The sequence below is a fragment of the Saprolegnia diclina genome, assembly GCF_000281045.1.
Source record: "Saprolegnia diclina VS20 unplaced genomic scaffold supercont1.49, whole genome shotgun sequence".
In the NCBI taxonomy this organism is placed as follows: Eukaryota; Oomycota; class Saprolegniomycetes; order Saprolegniales; family Saprolegniaceae; genus Saprolegnia; species Saprolegnia diclina.
The window spans coordinates 137784-151753 of NW_008246116.1; the positions used below are offsets into that span (position 1 = coordinate 137784).

At 57.2% G+C, this 13970-nt stretch overlaps 10 protein-coding genes across 10 annotated transcripts in view; 2 read left to right on the top strand and 8 right to left on the bottom strand.

Moving 5' to 3' along the window:
- Nucleotides 1–259, top strand: part of SDRG_12369 (hypothetical protein) — a gene marked incomplete at both ends in the record, with an annotated part of 902 nt that extends 643 nt beyond the window's left edge. Inside the window, one exon of the mRNA XM_008618440.1 lies at nucleotides 233–259. Within this exon, the coding sequence (XP_008616662.1) occupies nucleotides 233–259 (27 nt within the window). The remainder of the gene's footprint in view (nucleotides 1–232) is intronic.
- A 583-nt stretch (nucleotides 260–842) lies between these two features.
- Nucleotides 843–1514, top strand: SDRG_12370 (hypothetical protein). The gene has a single exon (XM_008618441.1). The coding sequence runs from the start codon at nucleotides 855–857 to the stop codon at nucleotides 1449–1451; it is 597 nt and encodes a 198-aa protein (XP_008616663.1). The 5' UTR covers nucleotides 843–854; the 3' UTR covers nucleotides 1452–1514.
- Nucleotides 1515–1807: 293 nt separating this feature from the next.
- Nucleotides 1808–2490, bottom strand: SDRG_12371 (hypothetical protein). The gene has a single exon (XM_008618442.1). It carries the CDS (start codon nucleotides 2453–2455, stop codon nucleotides 1856–1858), a length of 600 nt encoding a protein of 199 aa, XP_008616664.1. The 5' UTR covers nucleotides 2456–2490; the 3' UTR covers nucleotides 1808–1855.
- An 814-nt stretch (nucleotides 2491–3304) lies between these two features.
- On the bottom strand, nucleotides 3305–3986 carry SDRG_12372 (hypothetical protein). The gene has a single exon (XM_008618443.1). It carries the CDS (start codon nucleotides 3963–3965, stop codon nucleotides 3375–3377), a length of 591 nt encoding a protein of 196 aa, XP_008616665.1. The 5' UTR covers nucleotides 3966–3986; the 3' UTR covers nucleotides 3305–3374.
- A 1043-nt stretch (nucleotides 3987–5029) lies between these two features.
- Nucleotides 5030–5782, bottom strand: SDRG_12373 (hypothetical protein). The gene has a single exon (XM_008618444.1). It carries the CDS (start codon nucleotides 5701–5703, stop codon nucleotides 5113–5115), a length of 591 nt encoding a protein of 196 aa, XP_008616666.1. The 5' UTR covers nucleotides 5704–5782; the 3' UTR covers nucleotides 5030–5112.
- Nucleotides 5783–6488: 706 nt separating this feature from the next.
- Nucleotides 6489–8688, bottom strand: SDRG_12374 (hypothetical protein; the record flags this gene model as incomplete). The annotated part of the gene is made up of 2 exons (XM_008618445.1): nucleotides 6489–7174; nucleotides 8163–8688. The coding sequence occupies 2 exons, from the start codon at nucleotides 8686–8688 to the stop codon at nucleotides 6555–6557; spliced, it is 1146 nt and encodes a 381-aa protein (XP_008616667.1). The 3' UTR covers nucleotides 6489–6554.
- Nucleotides 8689–9166: 478 nt separating this feature from the next.
- SDRG_12375 (hypothetical protein) lies at nucleotides 9167–10930 on the bottom strand (the record flags this gene model as incomplete). The annotated part of the gene is made up of 1 exon (XM_008618446.1): nucleotides 9167–10930. One exon carries the CDS (start codon nucleotides 10928–10930, stop codon nucleotides 9167–9169), a length of 1764 nt encoding a protein of 587 aa, XP_008616668.1.
- Nucleotides 10931–11241: 311 nt separating this feature from the next.
- On the bottom strand, nucleotides 11242–11861 carry SDRG_12376 (hypothetical protein). Its single transcript, XM_008618447.1, has one exon. The coding sequence runs from the start codon at nucleotides 11810–11812 to the stop codon at nucleotides 11270–11272; it is 543 nt and encodes a 180-aa protein (XP_008616669.1). The 5' UTR covers nucleotides 11813–11861; the 3' UTR covers nucleotides 11242–11269.
- Nucleotides 11862–12099: 238 nt separating this feature from the next.
- SDRG_12377 (hypothetical protein) lies at nucleotides 12100–12778 on the bottom strand. Its single transcript, XM_008618448.1, has one exon. It carries the CDS (start codon nucleotides 12668–12670, stop codon nucleotides 12191–12193), a length of 480 nt encoding a protein of 159 aa, XP_008616670.1. The 5' UTR covers nucleotides 12671–12778; the 3' UTR covers nucleotides 12100–12190.
- Nucleotides 12779–13037: 259 nt separating this feature from the next.
- SDRG_12378 (hypothetical protein) lies at nucleotides 13038–13804 on the bottom strand. Its single transcript, XM_008618449.1, has one exon. The coding sequence runs from the start codon at nucleotides 13795–13797 to the stop codon at nucleotides 13279–13281; it is 519 nt and encodes a 172-aa protein (XP_008616671.1). The 5' UTR covers nucleotides 13798–13804; the 3' UTR covers nucleotides 13038–13278.
- Nucleotides 13805–13970: the final 166 nt, after the last annotated feature.

Here is a 13970-nt window from a genome sequence, read left to right on the forward strand (position 1 = left end):
GGCGACAACGGATCCAAGAGACAGGTCGTTGCGACCTTGCACCTACTCTATATATCTGCAGATATATCTGCGCCAAGTTGCGGGAGATACGTGTAGTTACAACCCATTGCTCGTTGCTCGAAAACAATCGATAGCGATGGCATATTTGTCGCCACTGGATTTAATAACTAGTAGCTGGCAATATACGTGTCGATCGAGCGTTTTCAGTCCTGTCGCTTTGTTTTGCGTCTAGGTGACGTCCGACGTTGTCATTCCGTGACCGGGCCGTGTCGCGTCCTTGCACGGCCATCACTCTGATATTTAATAGCCTACATCTATTCCTCAAGCATCGGCAACCGACAAATGGCTCCGTGCTCTCTTCTCTTTCTGACTTGAAGTAGTATCTCGAATAGTTCTTTCGCCACGAAGTCGATGGACGACGCGCGGACATTGATGGGTGCCGTCGTCGGACGGCTTCCAGTCTCTTTCCCATTGCTGCCCATTCAATAGCAATTATGTCCAGTCGATTCCAAGCAGTATGTATTATTACCAGTCGTCGAATCACCACGTCAGCGACCTACATTATCCACATTGGCGTAAAAGCAATGATTGTGTGGTCGTGCCGACGTCGACCGATGATTGCGTCGGGCGGCTGCTTTGGCAATCCCGGCCATCGAAGTCTCACGTCGTGATTGCGCGGAGCGTCATGAGCATCGACACAGCTGGTTTTATTTTAAACTTGCGATTTGTATGCGTGTCTCGGATTACATGCATTTGGGTTACGGGGAGCCGATTACGACAAACGCTGGCCGTGTACATCCGTCGTCAGCGCTACCCTTTTCTTCACATGTCGTCATTCTTCATTTTGACGCACCATGCACAGCCAACTCATGAGCCCCGATATCATTCGCCACTCGAACGTCTCTTCGTCCATGGCGTCGCCGACCGCCGCCAACCGCCTCGACCGCACGCGCGTCTCGATCGAACGCGCCTCGGTGCGCCTACCTGCCGGCAAGAAGAAGCCCGACAGCGCGTGCATCTTCTTTGTCATCAAGGTCTTTGACGGCGAGCGCTACCATATTATCGAGCAGAGCTGGGCGGCCTTCTCGGAGCTCAAGGAAGACCTCTTGACGGCGCTCGACGCTGGCCACGCGTGCACCGGCGTATGCCCGTGGCTCTGGGAAGACCTCCAGCACAACTTTGACCACCCGACGAAGAAGGTCAACCTCCGCACGTGGCTGCACCTCCGCCTGCGCCGCCGCACCAAAGACACGATCCAAGTGTTTCTCGAGCACTTTCAAGAGCTCCTCGACTCGATGCTGACGGTGCTGCGCCAGCGCCACATTCACTGCCGCCAGTTCCACGACGTCTGCGCCGTCCTCGCGCGCTTCATTGACGTGCGCCCGCCGTCCGTTCTTGGGTCGCCACAAGACGACGCTGCCAGCCTTACGACCTCGGTCGCGTGCTGCTAGACACATAGTTCTTATTTTATCCTATTTATTCGCAATATTTCAACCAACATCACTCACTACTGATTTGCGTTGCCAAGAGGGCATGAAGTGGAGTGGGGACTGTGACTGACAGGCTCATGCACAGTACATGCCGCAGTGTTGCAGTGTACTGTACGTCGTCGGACACTTCTCGTCCCGGTCATGCCTTGATGACCGCGGCAAAATCTTGGGGTTTCGACAGGTCAATCACCGCACGTTCGCTTCACACGCTGTTGCGTCGGCGCACACGTGTGTTACTTCAAGCGCCAGGACGCAACATAGAAGCTCATCGAACCAAGATGCAGCGTCGTCATAGTAGTATTCATATACAGCGTCGAGAGGTCGAGAGAACCAATGATAAATAATTCAAATTCGAGCTATTGCCTCTAAATACTGGCACGCGACACAAGATTGCGCTCGTGACGATCCGACAACGAAGCCGGTCGTGCTTCGTCCACCGCGTTGGGGTCGACGAGGTGCAGGAAGCGGGCGAGGACGATGCAGAGAGCCGAGAACTTGTCGCACTTGGTGTGCTCCTTTCGAAGCAAATGCAGCAGCGAGTCGAGGAGCTCCTGGAAATGCTCGAGAAAGATCTGGTTGGTCGCGGCCGTGTGGCGGTGCAGCCGGATCTGCAGCCACGCGCGGACATTACCGTGCTTCTTGGGCCGGTCAAAGTTGTTGCGAAGGTCTTCCCACAGCCACGGGCACATCGCCGGGCACATGTGGCCGGGCTCCAACGCCGCCAGCAAGTCGTCCTTGAGCTGCATGAACGCGTGGAAGCTCTTCTCGACGTCGTGGCTCGTCGTGCCGTGGAAGACGCGGAGCTGGAAGATGACTGCGTCTTCATTCGCCCGGCGCGAGCACGTCATGTCGGAGCGAAGCGCGCAGCGAACGATCTCGACGCGCGTTGTTTCGAGCTTTTCGGGCGCGCTGCGGTTGTGCCAGAGCGGGAGGTGGCCGTGGTGCAGCGATGTCAAGCCAGCCATCGCGATCTTCTTGGGGTCTGGTGGGTGCGATCGCAAATCGGAGTATGGACCTCAGCTGCCACCGACGTGTCGCTGGCCACCGTTTTTCGCAGGCCTCTTCCGCGTGGCCGCCATATGGGTCAAGCGCCATCCATGATTGGCGACCGCCCAATTCGCTGGTCCAGTACCTTCGTCCCACGGCAGCTCCATGGAGAGGAGAAGGATACTGCGACTTGGTGGATTACGCGACGCACCTTGTTCTCAAGCACACGTGGCATGGCCGTAGCGAATGACTCCAGAAGCTGCCAAGGACCTGGACTGCTGGATGAGATCATGGCGACTGGATGACGTGACATCAATGAGCTCATCTAAGAGAATTTCAAAGTGTTTAAATCATGTGTATCGTAAACAACCAAGCGAGCTGTTTTAAACGCTAGCGGAAGGGCAATTTCGTGAACAAAAGGCACAATCCATGTGACAACGTCGTTCTTGACCGTGAGTTGCTGGGACGAGTCGACAACCATGATGACGCCGCTGCGTCACCAAGATACTTTGAAATCTGCCTCTCGCGACCAATCACAACGTCCACAAGGACAAAGACTTGCGGTCCACGTCAACCGTGAGCACAACCGTCGCCCTGTCGACGATGCCAACGCTGTGTGAAAGCCATTCTTGTGCGCAATCTTGCGATGTTGTGTACACCTCTACACGACGGCACATCATTCGTCGCGTCGATCACTCGGTTTACACCGCGCACGGTATTTCCGTCTGCGTTTGTGACGGCTTGCTTGTGGCCACCATTTTCAAATCAATATGACATTCCGAGGAGGGTTGTAATTGGCAGTCGTCGCTGTGAGAAGGATCCCGTGGTGGTGGCGGGCAAATGACTCGCATTGGGGCATTACAATAAATAAGAAAAACTAAGATCTAAAACTAGCGTCTAAAAGCGGAGGCGCGAGCTCGACGCGCACGTGTCGAGCATCGACGGCACTTGGAGAAACTGGGTCAAGACGTCGCAGACGTCGTGGAACTGGTGGCACTGAACGTCGCGCTGGCGAAGCAAGTGCAACATCGAGTCGAGGAGCTCCTGAAAGTGCTCGAGATACACTTGGACCGTGCGCTTTGTGTGTCGGTGGAGACGCATTTGAAGCCACGTGCGGAGGTTGACCTTTTGCGTCGGGTGCTCAAAGTTGTGGTAGAGGTCTTCCCAGAGCCACGGGCACACGCCGCTGCACGCATGTCCAGGGTCGAGTGCGAGCAGCAGTGCCTCCTTGAGCTGTGTGAACGCCGTCCAGCTCTGCTCGACGAGGTGGTAGCCCGACGCTGTGTGCACCTTGATGACAAAGATGACATTGTCGTTGCTGGGCTTGACCTTGCTGGCGTCCGACGGCAAGCGGATCGACGCGCGGACAATCTCGACGCGCGTTGCGTCCACGCGGTACGTCGTTGATGAGGACGACGACGAGGACGACGAAGATGAAGTCGACGACGCGAACGAGTGGCGAATGTGCACCATGTGCGGCGCAAGCATGATTGAAGATGAGCGCAAAAAGGTAAATTAAAGAATGAACTCGTGGACGATATACGCATGAAGCATTGGTTGCCTACACAGACATGCGGCAGCATGTCCCACGGATGTTGCCGCCACCAACTTTCGTCAACAATCCTGAAGCGCACTTTAGCCGTCGCTCACCTGCACCACCTCGCACTTTGCCGGATCCGATTACGAAGATCGTCGTGGCTGGGTCTTGCTGCATAGCAGGACGCGCGCTGGCGTGAGCACGGTCTCGCATCGCCATGGCAATGCTTGGACGACAGCAAGCGGTCGATCTCCGAGACGACGTGGGCGACGACGCTGCCATACATTAGATAAAAGTAGCGTGCCACATCTTCCTCATCAAAGAGGCCGCGACGTGATCGCGATCGCTCGGTGATATTTTTCGCAGAAGAATGCCAAGGCGCTTTCGTTGAAAAGAACACTTGAAGGCGACGTGTGGTCAAGAAAATGTGCGATAGAAAAGGCAACGTGTGGACCGAGGCCGTGCTCAGGAAGCGTCATTGCAGTCGTCTCGCGCAGGTGACCTCCCAATGGAACGCGTCGCTAGGAGCGTCACCAATGCAGCTCGCCACGTCGAAAACCCCAGTCCCAATCCTGGTGTAATATAAGATAGCAACGTGCAGGATAGTGTTTGCGGATGCTAGTAGAATTGGTCCGTAAACTGTTTAGAGACGCTCGCTAGACGTGCACCAGGCAGGCTACGTAGCTCAAGAGCACATCCGACTTCGTCGGTGCGTCGATACATCGTCATTGCCCCGAGGGCCATCGGCACAGCCGACCAATCACACAGCTCTATGCACATGACGATATAAAGCTCGACATAGTCGCGACGTCGGAGGCCCTTCCTGGACCATGACAGTCCGACACTGCCGCATATCATTCGATATCTAAACCAGGTATCAACAGGGAGATGTGACGGCACCCGAGCCTCTCGAGCTCCAGTTGCTGCCGATGAACTACGTCGGCATGGCTCTTTTCGCTGCGACCAGTTTCGTTACGTCAACTGCAGAGCTCTTGGCTGTAGGCGATTGAACTCGTCTTGTCTCTCGAGCCGATCCAGCTCGGGTTGGCAAAGACTGTGATATTATAAATATACTAATATGACATAGCGTCGCGTGCGCTAGGGAATCGACGAGCGCGACCGGGCCACGGCGATCGTGGGCGGCCGAATGTGCAGAAAGTTTGCGAGGACGGTGCAGACATCGAGAAGTCGCTTGCAGTGACCGCCGCGCGTGTGAAGAAGCCGGAGGAGCGAGTCCAGAAGCTCCTGGAAGTGTTCCCGAAACACTTGAATCGTTCGGCGGTTGATCACGTGCAGGCGAATGAAGAGGTACTTGAAGAACGGCACGTTGCGCCGGGGTATGTCAAAGTTGGACGCGAGGTCTTCGTAGAGCCAAGGACACAGGCCATTGCACGCGTGCCCCGGGTCCAGCGCCGTTAGCAAGTCGCGCTTGAGCTCGAGGAACGCAGCCCAACTCTGCTCGACCAAGTGGTGCGATGCGCCGTCGTAGATCTTGAGGACGTAAATGACGCTGGCTTCGCGGGGCTGGCTCTTGTCGACGTTTTTGCAAACGCTGGCTCGGAGAATCTCGACGCGCACGTGGTCAAGGGCGCGCCATCCCATCGGTGGCGACGACGTCAGGGACGACGTAGACGACGCCCGCGACCGGTGGAGCACGAGGGTATTCGACGATGGACTTAGCGGCTTCATGGGAAAAGGTACAATGCGCCCTCATCCTCGACGTGGTTCGTAGGAGGATCCGCTGTCCGTGTCTATGACCACGTGGTTGCGCGCGCCGTGTGCTCCGTCATCGGCCCGTCGCATGGGCCTGATTCGTCGACCATCATCAGTTCCTTCTTGGAATTGTGTTCTAGTACACGCGATCCAACGAAGCGTGGCAACACCCTTCGAGGTGCACGCTCGGGCCGTCTCTTTGGCGCCGCCGCCCGTTCACGTCAAAGCCATCGCGACAACCCGTAGAGGGCGCATGACTGTCTTCCTGCACACGTACATGTATGAGCTCGTTCGTGGCCATAGAAAGGACCCTCCCTGGTCAGTGTAATGGTCGGTGACGATGAGCGATGATGGCCGCATGAACAGAGTCAAGGTTCGTCACAGTCGATGCATCATGGTCGTAACACGTCGATCGACGATTTCATCAACACGTCATGGCAACGGCAATGTGAGTCGCCATCCGTCACGAGAGAGGCGTCCACCTGACAAAGAGACTGCAATAGTACGGAGCATGCTTCTCCCTCTTCGCAACGACGACACGCTCATAAACGATCCATCGACACCCAATGCAGCAGAGGGATTCTGACCAGTCTCCCACGTCTTATCACTACTACCATTGCCGAAGATTCGCTTGCGTAGCTGTACTATACCGACACCACAACAAAGAAGCGCACGAGACGAAGCAGGAGCACTGCGAGGCAGCTCAGTCGAGAGTACATCGCGCTGAGCAGCACAAAGGTAGGGCAGGTGAACAAGGGGAGTCGACGCAACATGTCTTTTAGTAAATAAATATGACTACGCTATCGCTACCTAACATGACTATCTACTTAGCATTCGACGCAACCCGTGCTCGACATGGTGGCGCTGTGATACGAGCGGGGCTCGGGCGACCCGAGGAGCGTTGGCGGGCGCACGTCAATGAAGCGCGCGAGGACGGCGCAGACGTCGTGGAACTGGCGGCAGTGAATGTGGCGCTGGCGCAGCACAGTCAGCATCGAGTCGAGGAGCTCCTGAAAGTGCTCGAGAAACACTTGGATCGTGTCTTTGGTGCGGCGGCGCAGGCGGAGGTGCAGCCACGTGCGGAGGTTGACCTTCTTGGTCGGGTAGTCAAAGTTGTGGTGAAGGTCTTCCCAGAGCCACGGGCACACGCCGCTGCACGCGTGGCCGGCATCAAGCGCCGTCAAGAGGTCTTCTTTGAGCTCCGAGAAGGCCGCCCAGCTCTGCTCGATAATGTGGCAGCCGTCGCCCTTGTCGACTTTGATGATAAAGAAGATGCACGAGCTGTCGGGCTTCTTCTTATCTTTTGGGAGGCGCACCGAAGCCCGTTCGATCGTGACGCGCGTCCGGTCGAGGCGATGCGTCGGGCTTGGCTCGTCGTCGTCCATCGAGCGGCTCGAGCCCCAGGACACGCGCGAATGCCGGATGATGTCCGGGATCGTCAAGGCAGCTTTCATCGTAGAGATGGCGAAATCGAAAATGGACTTACCGATATGCTGTCATTCGAACGGCGTCACTGCGGTTCACTTGAAAGAGCGTCATGCGCGCTTGGAACTCGGCACGGTTTGTGCCATTTGGAATCTCCATAATCGCGATCGAAACTGTATTAAACAGCAAGCTCTCACAGAAAAAGAGAGATGTTGACCGTGATTCTCCGTTGTGTTTTAAACTGTTCCGACTTACTTTAGTCCTCGTGACCGTAATCGGCCGCGCGGCCACCAGCTGGCGATTGCGACGAAGCCAATCGTCGTAAGGTTCTGTGATTCTGCGGTTGGGAGCCAACGGCGCGCGCCGTTGTCGCAACGAAAGCAGTTGCGATGTCCCGTGATTTCTTGAACTAGTAGCCACAAGTCGCGATGGCACACACACACTTCGCGAGGAATCGAGGATTGGGCTCAACGTCTCGCAGCGACATGGAGCCGACGACGAGAGGCGTCGAAGGGAAAACTTGCGACTGTTGGTGTGGACGCGTCCGTCCTCGGACTATTTCTAAGCCGGAGAAATGTGTGACCAAAAAGAGAAAGCATGATTACATACATACTCATGTCTGGCCTTTGTCCTTGCTGGCACCAAGCAGCAGACAAAAGCGTGAAACAACTGACATGGACCTGGCCTTGACGACGTCCCGTGACCACCCACTCGATTGGCGTACCGCGTCGGAACGTTCTCGTGGCTGCAGCTATTCCCGGCAGAGCCGACACCACCAATCTCCACTGCCACGAAGGGACATGGCACCAAGCCCACTCAACTAGGCGACTATGTTGTGGCCTTGTGATGCGACTAGAGAGACGGGCTATATACACAAGTCTTTTTTGGGTGCGAGGACAGCTGCGCAGCTTTGTGCTCTTGCGTCCTCCGCTCAATTTCAATTAATACCTATATGAATTCATACGTTTCGGCGCACATTGGATGCAGCGAGCTCGACGCCATCGAGCAACGCGCGGCCTCGAGCACGGTCGGCGGTCGTACGGCAATAAAGTGCGCAAACACCGAGCGCAGATTTCCAAAGGCGACGCAGTCGATCGTGTCCTGGCGCAGCACGACCAGAAGCGTGTCCAAAAGGTCTTGAAAATGCTGAAGAAAGAGGGCTGTCGCCACCTCCTTGTGCGGGCGTAGACGCAGCTGGAGCCACATGCGCAGATTTGCGCTCTTTGGCCGGTCAAAGTTGCGCTTCAGATGCCCGTGGAGCTGGCCGCAGAGCGGTCCGTTCCCGCACTTGTGGCCTTTGGCGAGCGCCGCGAGCAAATTCGCCTTGAGCTCCCGAAAGGCCGACCAGCTCTGCTCGATGATGTGGTAGTCGGAGCCGTCGTAGACCTTCATGACAAAGAACGTGTTGGCGCGGCAGGGCTTGGGCAAGTCGTCCGTGACCCGCACGGCCGCGCGCAGGATGTCGACACGGGTCCGGTCCAAGCGGTGGCCCGAGGACGGCAGCGAGTAGCGGTGCATCGGCGGCGCTTGCGTCATGCAGCGAGGATGTTGAAAAGTGATCTTTGCAAAGCAAATCGAAGAAGAAAAGGCGCAGAATGAAGCCGCGTGGTCGCCAGTGTCGGCGGGTAATTTGGTCGCACGCCGGAAACACCTGTTGCGATCATCGTGTACAGAACGCATTTGATCTCGGTAGTTGTATGGAAGGCGGTGGACTGTTTTAAACAGACTGTTGGAAACGACGAATTAGCGGCTGGACGCAATCTGCGCCACGGCGATGCAGCGCCTGATGATGCGCCGCCGCGTGGGCAAAATCAACGTTATCACTGGCGTATGCAAGCCGCTTCATGGCTTCTTCCCTCGACCGTCTTCATCAACAGACACACGCTTTATCCGAGTCGAGTAATACGAGGCAGTTTCGGTTTTAACACTATATACATTCGAGTCGCTTGAACGGCATCCGCGACGATTCAGGCGCGTTGTTCTAGTACAAAATTCGACTTGACAAGCCGATAAATTACATTTTAAATGTGACAATATACCGAAGGCGCTGCTGCTCCTCTCGGTACACGAGGTATTCGTCGTGATAAAACGACGACGACGACACTTCCGACTGGACTTGCGGACCGCAGTTGACGGTGACAGCGCGTCCGTCAAAGTCGAGCGTCCGGTCGTGTGCCGGATCCGGGTGCACATTGCCCTTGGCCAAGACCGAGTCGAAGCCGTCCGGCGCGCGCTTCAAGGACGAGTCATCCTGCGTGATCTCGTGCATGCGGCCGAGCGCAGCTTCGACGAGGAAGACGCAGCCGAGACGCTCGCCATTGTAGTTGGCCGGCGAGACGTACGAGCGGGACTTGGCGAGCATGTTGGCGAGGTAGATCCCCTTGCCGACACGCCCGCCCGACGACGGCATGATGCGCAGACCCGACTTGAGGATCGCTGCGACGACAGCGACATTGGTGCCGTGCCACAAGAGGCGGTGGTTGTCGACGTCTTGGAACGGCGCAAACCGAGCGTCCTCCGTGGACCGCTTGACGGCCCAGATACCCGCCACGTCCATGCCGTTGCCGCCCCGCGTCTGCGCAATGTACTCGAGCAGCGTCGCGTGCTCGGGGCTGGCTGCGTCGACGAGGCTAATGTCGGCGTGGAGCTCGGCGTAGTTGAGGTCGATTTGGTTCACGGCCGTTGTTGACGCAGACGCGGACGCCGCTTTCTGGACGTCTTGGGCCACGACAATGTCGTGCAGCGTCGAGAGCATCTCAAACTTGGCCGCGATCTGGTCGGGCGACTTGAGCAGCGGCGGGATCGACGACCGACTGAAGGCGTGTGGAATGAGCTGGTAAAACTTGGACGAGAGCTCGGCGATCGACCCATCCGTGCGCGCTTGGAGACTCTCGAGGATCGCGACGCCCTTTGCGATTTGCGACGCGCTCAATGTGCCGAGCGGCATGCGCGCCGGGTCCAGATTCATTTGCGACAAGGCGTCCTTGAACATGTTGGTGTCAAAGATCATGCGCAAAAGGTGCTGCGTGGGGAGTGGCAGTGATGACGGTGCCGTGTCACTGCCCACACTGCCCGTGGTAGTCGCCGCGGTCGCCTTGGCGTCCAGTTCGATGATCTCGTAGCTGCCCTTCTTGGGCACAAAGCTCGCGCGGTTGGCCCACACATTCTTGGTTTTGTCTTTAAACTTTTTCTCAAAGGCCGCAGTCGCCGTACCGAGGTCCCACGACGCGCCTTTGGCCAAGAGCATGAAATCGCCGTCCTCTCCGACGCGACCCCAGCGCGTCCAGACGTCGTAGCGCTCCGTGCCAGGGTACGAAAGTAGCTGGAGGCGGTAAAACTTGTTCTTGGACGTCGTCGCCTTGATTTCGACCTGGTTGAGCATGACGTCGTGGGCACCGACGACGATGGCTCCGCTGCCGTAGCGCGTGCTGTAGTGGTCGTCAAGCTTGCGCTGAAAGTCTTCCTCTTCCTTGATGGCGGCATGCGTCAAAGTGGTTTCGGGCGTCTCGGGCGTCGCCTTGGTCGATGCTGTCGCCGCCTTGGCCTTGGTTGCTATCTTGGTCGTCTTGGCCTTGCGGGTCGGCTTGGTTTCGGGCGCCGGGGCAGCCGATGCAGGCGAGACGTTGGTGGCGCTGCTGCGCGTCGAGCGCTTGGCGGGCGGCGCCTTCACAAGCGTAGTGGCTTGGGTTTGGCGGCCATGGTCAATCTTTGAAAATGCGATCCGACACGAGCGATGACAGGCCGTTGGTACCACCACTCTTGCCCTTCCAAAGACCATCACTCAAAATGACCTCCGATTAGTCTCAAAACCGAAAGGCGGGGTTGTTGTTGGTTGCTGGGGAGGGCGCTGAGAAGCTCTTGCCTAGGTACTTGAACATAATGGCTGTAGAAAGACTCGGACAGTAGTGCAAGCACCAGAAAGCTCTCGTGCCCACTCCAAAGGCCTTGCTTGGCACATGTGCTATATCCGGTTATTGGTGCCGATTTCCGGATGATGGCGGAAACTGCCTGGATGCATGGTCTTGACTCCTCAACGTGTGCATTATTGCGCTTCTTCTAGCATTCCGGTGCACGAACTATGCCAACGAATACGAACGACAAATTACAAGTTGTTGGGTTAACTAACGCACTGCATGGCTTCTATGGGGTCGGCGGTCAAAAATCGCGCGACGACGGCGTAGACGCCTTGGAAGCGCTCGCAGTGAATGCGGGTTTGGCACAGTAGCCTCACGAGGGAGTCTAGAAGTTGCTGGAAGTGATCTCGGAAGATTTCAATCGTCGTTGGCGTATGGCGCTGGAGGCGAATGTTCCACCACTCGAGGAATCCGAGTTTCTTGTGTGTTGGAAAGTCAAAATTGTGCCGGAGGTCTTCCCAGAGCCACGGGCAGACGCCTTGACACGGGTGACCGGGCGCGAGTGCAATGAGGAGCTCGTCCCGTAACGCGATGAACGCCGACCATGTCTGTTCGACACCGTAGCAGTCGCCGTCGTCGTGGACGCGCAGCACAAAGACCACGTGATCTTTCGTCGGCTTGGCGATGCCAGTGGGCAGCCGGACGTCGGCGCGAAGAATTTCGGCGCGCGACGCCGGCAGTCGGTGCTCGCACGTCGTCGAGACGCAGGTCGACGCATACGACGCGACCAGGTCCGACTCGGGCATCTCAAGCGATTCTCACGACATTGCCTTGCGTAATCGCCAGATGGCGTCGACTCGGTTGAATTTGTGCAGCCGGCTACACAATCGGTTAAGCAAACCGGTTAATGTTGTCGGCTGAAATCGTCGGCTCGGTCCTGGCAATGGACTGACGTGGTGCCACGTCATATCCAGGAGTCGGCGGCACCAACGCTCGCGGGTGTATATATCGCGGTTTTGTCTGAACTCGTGCTCGTATTTCGTGGCAGGCAGTGGAAGTACTGCAGACCCTGCTTCCCCACTCCGCAAAGACTACACAAACTTGAGATTCGTAGGACGTTTGGCTTTGGTTGTAGTACTACACACTGTAGCACTTGGTTGCGACTCATTGGGGGAAATAGAACGTTACGGGCACTTGACCGGCGGTGACAAGAACTCGGATAGAAGCGTGCGAAGGTTGTCCAGACCGGAGCAGCGAGTCGCGGTCACCAGCGCCAGCATTGCATCAAAGAGCACTTGATAGTGCTCGAGGAAGATCGCAATCGTCTCGGGCGTGTGGTGGTGCAGCTGAATCTTGCACCAGTTGCGAAACCCGACGTGCATGCGCTCGACGTTGGGCTCGAGCTCGGCCCAGAGCGCCGTGCAGCGCTTGGCGCAGTCGTGACGCCGCGCCTTGAGCACTGCGTCTTCAAAGCGGCGGCACTCGGGCCACGTGCGCTCGACAATGCGGTACGCATTGCTCGACGTTGAAACCTTGAGCACAAAGACGATGTACTTTCGGGACGGCTTGAGCTGCCCGGGGGGCAGGCGCACGACGGAGCGCAGGATCTCGGTGCGCGCCGGCACTGGGCTCGGGCGCGCGGGCGATGCAGGGCTGCTTTGCATCGTCTTGTGCGCTGAAGCAAGCGTGTTTGCAACTGGTCGGGGCCTGGTGGCACGCGGCGCGCAGCGACGGAATCCCACCGGTATCTTGCGTGGGAAATACTAAAATCCCACCTTCTATCTAGTTGATTGTATGCATGTGGGAAATCGGCGGCGTGCAACAGGCCATTATTCCCGACACACGACCACTCGCAGGAGTGAAGAACGTCGGCTACTCGCCGGCGACGCACCCGCCGACGCGACACCGTTCGACGATGCGCTCGCTTCGATTTTTCGAGACGCTATACTTATAGATCCTAATACAGTAGGAGTTCGCTGCGGCTCGAACCGCTCAAGTCGCTCGGGTTCAAATCCGCACGATGCTCCAGTACCTAAGTTATGGTATATACGCTGTGCTAACCTTAAGTCGAGGAGCAAGCCATCGTCTTGGAAATCAAGCAACCGCCTTCACGGATCTCATGATGGTCTGGGACAAGGCGCAATCGTTCGAGCCAGAGAAGCGAGTAGCTGGGAGCAAGATGAAGGTCCATCGATCTCGACGAGCAACCGCGATCTCTGGGTAAACCACAAGAAACCACACATCCATGATTACAATAAGAACTCAGATCGACCTACGTATACTGCGAGCCGACCACGTGATGCAGCTTGGCGTCGGGCACCAACGTTGGCTCGGGACAAAAGTGGCACTGCAGGTACCAGCTCCAGAGGCACCCGGCGGCAATGGCCAACGCACCGAGAAGCGCCGACAGCGGACCGTACCCGGCGTTTCGCAGCTCGTACGTGCACAGACACTGGTGCGGCCGTTGTGCTGGAAGGCAGCCCGTCGCATGGTACGGTGCCCCGACTCGAGCGACGTCATTGCGCGTCGGGCAACAACAGCGTTCGCCACATGCGACAGCAAGCATTGGCGGCGAAAACACACCGAGATCGGCGTGGCACACGGATGCGTTGCGCAGTACACACGCGTCGCACGCCGTTGTATTTAGCGACGCTGGCGGCGGTCCATAGAACGTCTCGGGGGGCGACGCTGGTAGCGTCAGCAGCAGCAAACCGAGCGATGCGAGCACGAGAAGGTAGAGAAAGAAGCCGACTTGGCCACGCGAGTAGATGGTCTTGACCGTGTCGCCCATTCTCGACGGAAAATGGAGAAAGGACATATCTCGGTAACGGCCTCGAAACATTGGACGCGTTCTTTCGTCCTCGGTCGTTGACAGTGCAAGTCTGCCGCCTCGCGTGCCACTACTTCATTGTTGCTTGTGATACTGTAGAACTACGCTAGCCCGCTCGCATGGCTCCTCGTCGC

Coding starts and splice junctions, on each gene's coding strand:
- SDRG_12370 (XM_008618441.1), top strand. CDS start 855: ATGCACAGCCAACTCATGAGCCCCGATATCATTCGCCACTCGAACGTC.
- SDRG_12376 (XM_008618447.1), bottom strand. CDS start 11,812: ATGCCCGAGTCGGACCTGGTCGCGTCGTATGCGTCGACCTGCGTCTCG.
- SDRG_12378 (XM_008618449.1), bottom strand. CDS start 13,797: ATGGGCGACACGGTCAAGACCATCTACTCGCGTGGCCAAGTCGGCTTC.
- SDRG_12371 (XM_008618442.1), bottom strand. CDS start 2,455: ATGGCTGGCTTGACATCGCTGCACCACGGCCACCTCCCGCTCTGGCAC.
- SDRG_12372 (XM_008618443.1), bottom strand. CDS start 3,965: ATGCTTGCGCCGCACATGGTGCACATTCGCCACTCGTTCGCGTCGTCG.
- SDRG_12377 (XM_008618448.1), bottom strand. CDS start 12,670: ATGCAAAGCAGCCCTGCATCGCCCGCGCGCCCGAGCCCAGTGCCGGCG.
- SDRG_12373 (XM_008618444.1), bottom strand. CDS start 5,703: ATGAAGCCGCTAAGTCCATCGTCGAATACCCTCGTGCTCCACCGGTCG.